This window comes from Globicephala melas, chromosome 16, assembly GCF_963455315.2.
Source record: "Globicephala melas chromosome 16, mGloMel1.2, whole genome shotgun sequence".
NCBI lineage: Eukaryota > Metazoa > Chordata > Mammalia > Artiodactyla > Delphinidae > Globicephala > Globicephala melas.
Genome location: NC_083329.1, coordinates 76,922,710 through 76,931,002, shown reverse-complemented (window position 1 = coordinate 76,931,002; position 8,293 = coordinate 76,922,710). Strand labels below are relative to the sequence as shown.

At 47.6% G+C, this 8,293-nt stretch overlaps 1 protein-coding gene across 1 annotated transcript in view; it reads left to right on the top strand.

The window, feature by feature from the left end:
* The first annotated feature begins 571 nt into the window (after positions 1-571).
* Positions 572-8,293, top strand: part of ACTN2 (actinin alpha 2) — a 79,586-nt gene continuing 71,864 nt past the window's right edge. Inside the window, exon 1 of the mRNA XM_030839476.2 lies at positions 572-734. Coding sequence (XP_030695336.1) covers positions 609-734 — 126 coding nt within the window. The 5' untranslated portion in view covers positions 572-608. The remainder of the gene's footprint in view (positions 735-8,293) is intronic.

Sequence of the window (8,293 nt, the reverse complement as noted above, 5' to 3'; positions counted from 1 at the left end):
GACAACTTGGATGTGCTGGGGGTGGTCAGGAGCCCAGGCCGTGTGTCCCTTCTCTGATCCGCGAACATCCACTCACCCGGGTAACCCACCTGGGCGCCCGCATCCACTCACCCGGGTAACCCACCTGGGCGCCCGCAAGTCCAGCCGCGCAGCGAGGCAGAGGGTGGGTGGGAGGCGTGGGCTGGTGCCGGCGGCCTCAGCTCGCAGCGCCGGAGGTTTGGGGCAGCACCGGGAACGCTGACGCGAACCCCTGGCCCCGCTGCCCGCCAGCAAGCGCTCGGAGGGGCGGGGGCGGGGGCGGGGGCGGGCGGAGGCCCGGGCGGGGCGGGGGGTGGGGGCGCGGCCGGGCGGGCACGTGACGGGCGGCGCGGGTATTAAGCGGGGCGGCAGCTGCTCCGCAGCCCGAGCTGGTGCTTCGCCCGCGACCCAGCGCCCAGGCGTGCCGCCCCGAGAGGACCGCGCGAAGGTCACCCCGCGCCCGCCAGCCCGTCCGCCGCCCGCGCCTCCGCCGAGCCCCGCGCGCCTCGCCGGCCCCGCCGCGTCTCCGCCCGCCCGTCCGACCGCCCGAGCCCCGCGCGCCCCGCCGCAGCCCCGGCCACCCGAGCGCCATGAACCAGATCGAGCCCGGCGTGCAGTACAACTACGTCTACGAAGATGACGAGTACATGATCCAGGAGGAGGAGTGGGACCGCGACCTGCTCCTCGACCCGGCCTGGGAGAAGCAGCAGAGGAAGGTCAGCCAGGGCCGCGTGCCCGCCGTCTGCGGGCTGGACCCGCGTGTCTGTGTGTCGCCTTCCCCGGGGGGCGACCGCCCGGGGGCGCCGCCGACCGTGTGGACTAGCGGGAGGGAGCTTGATGGAGGGTCGTGTTGTCCCATGTCCTCGTATCCGGGAAAAGTCCAGGGACAGGCACGGACCTGGGCGTCGTGAGTGCGCGCGCGCACGATTGTGCGTGGGTGCGCGCGTGTGTCACATAAGAGTCACAAAACGAACAATGTTAGGGGAAGAACAGTGCAGCCGTTTCTGTTTTAACCTGCATTAGTCCAGAATGTGAAAGTCTCAGGTCTGTTCCTGATCCCTTGAGTCTGTGACCTTGGCCACAGAGTTGTGTCTTCTGGTCCCGTTGTGTCCCATTTCCCCCTAACCCGTCTTTCTCCAAGTAAAAGAGGTCAAAAGAACATCGGCTTCATTCCGATTTTCACAGAGCTGCCCCAGAGAGTAATTGAAAATCATTTATTACATGTTTTGGGGTTCCCTGGAGAGAGATGCTGTAAGAACACTAGACATTCACAGATAAATTAATAGTTATTTCACACTCTATTTACGGTTCATTGAGGTGAGCGCACAGGGACGAGGGAGTCAGCCAGCTCTAAAAGTTCCCTTCCCATCTTGGTTGGCGCTCTCTGGGGGCCCAATGGAACATTCCACTATCTCAAGGTTTCTTCTTGATCCCCTTGGCTAGAATTCTAGGGACTGCTCACCAGGAGGCTAAATCTCGCCTCCTGTTTGGGCACAGAGCCTGGCTGGGTCAGGGATGCCAACCCAGACCTGCTCACCCAACCTTATGATGACAGTGTCCTGGCAAAAGCAAAGTGACCTCTGCTTTTCCCCCCTATTTTTCTCGGGGTGGGGCAAAGTGGGTTTCCCTTCTAAGGGCCTGCCATTAAGTGGATAACGTCTGTTGACCATCTGTGTGCCTGGGATTGCTCTGTGTAGCTGCCACTGTGGGGGATTATCTGATAGTGCCTGGTGAATGTGTCTGACTGTAGGAAACACATACTCCCAACAAACAGTGTTAGCTGAAGGAGAGAGGTCCCACATTTGGATAATTATCAGATAACCATTTTAGGGTTTTTTTTTATTGTTGTTAAATAACCATGATATTTTCAAATCAAGATTTTTCTTTTGTTGTCTATTCTCTTTTAAAACCACTTACTATTATTGTTTTAAAGCTCTAATTTAGCTACATTTCATTCTCCCCCTTAGTTCCGTCATCCCTGCCTTCTTGGAAACAGTAGAATGGGAGTGATAAGTAGAAGTTGAGTCTATAAAGGAGAATAAAATTTCAAACCTTCTACAATTTTTTAAACACCTGGCTTGAAGATTATTAATGTGTTGTTATTATTAGTTCGTCATCTGAGCTAATTGCTGCATCATCAATGAGAAAGAAGTTAAATAGTTGCTTTAATTTTTAACAGTGAGTGTTTCTTTTTAAAAATTTTCCCCACAATTTTGATTACTACATTTTTTCATGGATTTTTAAAAAAGTCTTAAGTCTTTGTTGCAGAGATTGCTTTTTTTTTTTCCTCATGAGGAAGAGCAAAATAGCTAAGGAATTGGACAGGTAGTCTGCCCATCATTTTTGAAAGTAATAGTCTAATCACAGTGGTTTCTGTTGATTTTTTAAAATTACAGTACAGGATAGAGTTAATTTTAGTTTCCAAAGACAACATTGATATATGTCTTCTGTCATATACATATAATTTTAAAATTATTTTTAATATATGATATATAATTATATATATTTTTAAATTCACAGTATTTTTGGGTATAATTTCATTGTGATTTTTTTAAAGTTTGGGGTTCCTGCGTGAATATGTTATTATAATTGTATAGCACTTGTATATTATATATTAAAAAACAGACATATGTCATCTTTTTCTCAGGTAGGTTGAGTGCTGTGTTGTGACTTTAGTGACAAACAAAACAGAGCCAAACATTACGTTAGGACACAGACCTGAACAGATCCAGAAGATCCTCTGTTTCTACTTTTGGTAGAGAACCCACTCAAGTCAGTAAAGTAATACTGAACTGTGAGGTCCCGGCAGGCAGAGCAGTAGCCTCTATTTATGTCCTATGAGCCAAACTGCTGGAACAGGACAGGGATAAAATGCCATTGTTTCTATTGTGGGCTACCTTTTCCACACTTGCCATTTCAATGATATGCTGGGTATGAGATCTGTCAACAGATGCTGGTAACACATGATGACGTCTGTAGCGTTATAATGGATGAGGGACCTAATTATATCCACAGTTCACAGAGTCTCATGGGCTGTGGTAAACCTTGCTCTGGTATGGAATGCCTTGCTACAGAAGGACTTAGTAAAACTGTAGTGCTGTGTGTGTATGTGATGGGAGATCTTTTTTTTTTTTTTTTACATAAAATTTACCATCTTAACCATTTTAAATTTTTTTTTTTTTTTTTTTTTTGCGTTACGCGGGCCTCTCACTGTTTTGGCCTCTCCCGTTGCGGAGCACAGGCTCCCGATGCGCAGGCTCAGCGGCCATGGCTCACGGGCCCAGCCGCTCCGCGGCATGTGGGATCTTCCCGGACCGGGGCACGAACCCCTGTCCCCTGCATCGGCAGGCGGACTCTCAACCACTGCGCCACCAGGGAAGCCCAATCTTAACCATTTTAAAGCGTCCAGTTCAGGCGTGCTACGTACATTCACATTGTTGTGCAATCAATCTCCAAGACTCTTCATCTTGCAGAATTAAACTCTGTATAAAACAATAACTTTCTATCCTCCCCACCCCCTAGCCCCTGGCAACCACCCTTCTACCTTCTGTCTCCATGGATTTGACCCCTGAGGACCTCATATGGGTGGAATCACAGACTATTTGTCCTTTTGCATCTGGCTTACTTGACTTAGCATAATGTCCTCAAGGTTCATCCACGTTGTGTCATGTGTCAGAATTTCCTTCCTTTTTAAGGCTGAGTAATATTTCACTGACTGTATGGACCACACTTTGTTTATCCATTCATTGATTGATGCACACGTGGATTGCTTCTACCTTTTGGTTATTGTAAATAATGCTGCTGTGAACATGGGTGTACCAATATCTCTTCATGTCCCCGCTTTCGGGTTTTTTTGGTTAGATACCTAGAAGTGGAATTTCTGGATCTTGTGGCAATGATTGGTTTTCAATTTTTTGAGCACATGCAGTGCTTTTTCCAAAAGAAGGGCAATTTAGAAGATGTTGAATTTGGCATGAGTATGTACAGGCATTTCAAAGTGCTCTCCTCTTGCAGGGGTGTTTAAGAATATTTGTAGTCACATAAGTGAAGCTCTCTTTAGTGGACTTCTGAAACTTCTAGAGCTTTGGTGGTTAGAAGTAAGCTTCTCCTGGAAGCAAAGAGCACATTCAGCCTTTAATTCAACTGCGGCCTAATCGGGAGGTGACTTGTCAGAACAGCAATGCTGAATATGTGTGCTATCTCCGTGGGCACAGGGCGCTGTCCTTCACCACTCTGGGAGGCTAGAACAGACCTTTTAAGGAAATGACTGTGTGTTTCGATACATAAAGGGCCCTTACATCCTTAATCTGTATAGGGCTAGGTGATCGATACTCTTTTTCACCAGCTGTGGGGAGCATAAGAGAGTCGTTCATTTATTCCACATTCAGAATCCTGATTAGTTTTCATCGTTCCTAAAGAAATCCAAGTTCTTCCGCAGAGTCACAGTTTAGATGGAGCAGCTCACTGTTCTCCTCAGCACACCTGCTGCCTGTCCTGTCATCAGGCTGAAATGTTGCCACGTGGGGTCAGGCAGTGGGGAAGGACGCTTGTGTGGGAGCAGCTGCGCACAGGTTGGATTAAATAGAGGATCCAGAACCTGCCAGTTGCCCCTTTCCGTGTCTCAAGGAGCAACTGCTGGTTAAGGGTGCAGGTCAAGGCTCTTCTCCCCTGCACAGTGGAGTACGCTCTTGCGGGAATTTTCCCTGGGGAAAGAAAGGCACGAATTGTTCCAACGAGGTAAACGATTAACGAGGGGCCTGGGAAGTGTCTCAGATTCATGAGACCCAGATGAATCTCAGCTCTGCCTGGTACCCTCTGTTTGGCCGTAATCAAGTCACTAAGCCTTTCGAGTTCCATCTAGAAAATAAAGATAAGGGATTCCTGTCTTTCTTGCCTCACAGAGTTTTTCAGAATCAAATGGTCAAACTAGTTTACGTCGAAGGGGCTTTGTACGCTGTACAGGGATCTGTAAATGTTCAAATATTATTACTATCCTAGTGCAGCCTAATAATTAATTTCATCAGGTGGTGTTGTAGTAATTAGCGCTGTGATTGAATTTGTGAGGTTGAAGAAGCACGTGATTTGTTCTTTAGTGACTTGGATTTACTTTTCAAAAAAATTGTGGTAAAATCGACATAACATAAAATTTACCATTTTAACCATTTTTAGGTGTACAATTCAGTGACATTAATACATTCACATTGTTGTGCAACCATCACCACCATCCATCTCCAGAACTTTTCCATCTCACCCCCAAGTTAAACTCTGTGTCTATTAAACAGTAACTTCCTAGTACCTCCTCCCCCCATGTACCTTTAAAGGTAGGGTTTACACGCTTCCACACTTAGAACAAGAAATTGTTTAATAACAAGTGCCAGGTGCTTGTTGTATAAAGAGCAAAAAATTTAGGAGATCAAGTAAGGAAAACCATTGTGGGTGAGGATAATGGGGAAACAGCTTTACAAGGGAGTAGAACTTGGGGTGGGCCTTAATTTGAGGAGTAACTAAATACTAGCTGGGTGGCGAGGAGAGAGAAACAGAACATTCCTGGCTAGAGAAATAGAGTGAACAGTCTAGGCTTAACTGAAGCTAAAGATACGATTCAGATTTAGAGAGAAAATTGCATAGGTGATCCAGGGCCAGTTTACAGAGGACCTAGGATGCCAGGGTGAGTGTGGACTTCGTTCTTCAAGCAGTGCAGAGCTCTGGGAATATTTGAGCCAGGAAGAGCCATGCTTCAAGTAGAATATTGTTTGCAGAATAAATTGCAGTGGGTGAAGGGCTGAGGTGGGGAACCCAGGTAGAAGCCCATTACGGGAATGATACGTTTAAAGTGGTGAGGATTAGAAGCAGTGGTGAGGAAGCCATCAATTTGAGAGTGATCAGGAGAGATTATAAAAAGTATTAAATAACCCCATGTTGTTGCATGGCAGGCTGTTGTATAAATCCAATTAAGCAGACATGATCTCATCATTAGAGCTCCTGGGCTTAAAACTCAAGATAGTGATATTGACAAGTAACAAACAAACTAATGAGGAGTGTCTGCTTATCTAACCAGGAGAGGTGTCTGGGTGGAAGGCTGACCATTTACAGGATGTATCATTCAGTGCAGGGGCTGAGTGCTGAGGGGCAAGTTGTGTGTCCACGTGGCCATTGCCTAAATGCAGGGCTGGAGTTTCAGGCAGCCTTTGATGTCCAGAGAGAGTTGCTGATGGGCAGGCTTGCAAAGGCAGAATCTTGTATGAGCCCTAAGAAATCTCTGCCTCCAGAAGGGCTGTTGTTCTCAAGATGCCCTTGGTTTGCTATGGAGAACCACAGGTGCAGGAGTCGTAAGGTGGGGAAATCACTCTTTGTGATTTCTGCATCTTCTCTTAGGCACTGCGGTGTGTCCTGGGGTCTGCCCTACCCCTTCAGCCACATTCACCAAGGAAGAAACTTGAGCCCAAGATACGATTTTCCGGGAGCGTGGGAGGAGGAATAGAACTCTTAGCTGGGAAGCCTAAAGAACAGCAGCTTCAGAAAACTGTCAGAAAGCCCTACAGTCGGTTGCTGCAGCTGGGCTACAGAAAAGGTGCAGCTCTGGGGTGGGTGGAGGCACTCCCGTGATGAGCAGAGGAGTTGGTACGGAATACGTTGGAGGACAGTCAGAACTGTACCGCTGTTTCCGTGGGAACGGTACTAGTTCTTCCAGAAAGAACAGAAAGCAGAGATGAGGGGGAAAACGCTTGCTAACTACTGTGCTAGACTTGGTTCAAAGGAAGGAAAATCTTGAGTGCCAGAAATGTGTTTTTCTAAAGAAGCTGAGGAACATGTTTTACACAAGCACGTATCCGTCTGAGCACTTGCGCACTGGCCTCTGAGCCCACACCACACCTGTACCCCTCCCCACGATTTTCTTGATCAGAAACTGGATGTTTTCTCCTGCAGCCGTACTGAAGGGCAGAATAGAAGTGGAGCACAAGCATGGCTGTTTATCCTTTTCATTCCTTTGGCAGACGTTTATTACGGTCCCGCTAGAGGCCGGGGTTAGGGAATGGAGTTGACACCACCCCAGGCTTTAAGGAGCTTGCAGCTTAGTTCAAGAGACAGAAAGGGCAGTGAGAAGTACAGAGGAGGGACACCCAGTTCACCCTGGCCGGTGGAAGGGAGTGGAGAGCATTTCCAAAGCCCCTCCTGCATGGTCCCCTTTCCCGGTGCCTGGAAGCATCTTCCTCCCTGGCGCCCATGCAGGGAAGCTGGGAGTTACCCTTGAGGCTTCCCTCTCTCTCAGCTCCTGTGAGCCCACCTCCTAAAGTCCTCCGGACCCTGCCCCTTCCTCCCATCATGTGCTTTAAGGCCTTCAGGGCCTCTGCACTTCCTGCCTGGATGGGGGTGGTGGCCCCTGCTTTGTCACCCTTCCACATACCGTACTTGCCTTCAGGCTTTTTTCTGCCTGACGCTGCAGGAGGGATCTGTATAAAACACAGCCTGGTCATGGTATTTCTGCTTAAAGCCCCTGTGTGGTTCTTTATTGCCTTCAGGAGGGTGTTGGGAGCCAGGCCTGAGCCAGCCTCTGTCTGCTGCGCCTCTCCCCCTAGGGCTCCTGGAGCCCACGTGTTTGATTCTCCTCTTGGCTTATACCCGAGACTACCTCCTCTACCCGCCCTGGGAGTTCTTCTTCCTCGGGCCCCTCCTCTAGACCATGGGTCCCTGGGTGCTGTCCTGGTCTCCCCTATGAGCAGACACTGTCCTGTGGCCCCCTGGCCCTGCAACGGTCCTGCTTAGAGTCTGCACTCACATTTGTGAAATGCAGGAATTATAAGTCATATTTCTGAAAAGAATTTAGTACCATTAAATTTTTTTTTTGCAATCTTTGCAACTCCTTGAGCTACAAATGTATTAACTCCAGCTCATACTTGTTTAATGCTCCTTAAAGAGCAAGTTCCCCAAACGATGGACTTCTCCGACTTAGCTCTTATTCTCAGACTGAGCCTACGAAGATAAGATGTTTAATTAAAAAAAAAAACAATAATTTGTAATTTAGAGATTTGGGGAATAAAATAAAATCATACATGTAGATTTATTTAAATGATACTAAAATGTGTCACCATATTAATGAACAAAGCTCTGGGAGCCCAAATTGGATTGGAAATGACTGTTTTGTCCAGATTGAAAACCTTTACCCACATCATAGAGAAAATTCCAAATTCATTTAGATTCAGAGAAGTATACATTTAAATTTGTTCTTCTCAATGTAAAACCTGGTAAGACAAAAACTTTTGGAAGACATGGTAGG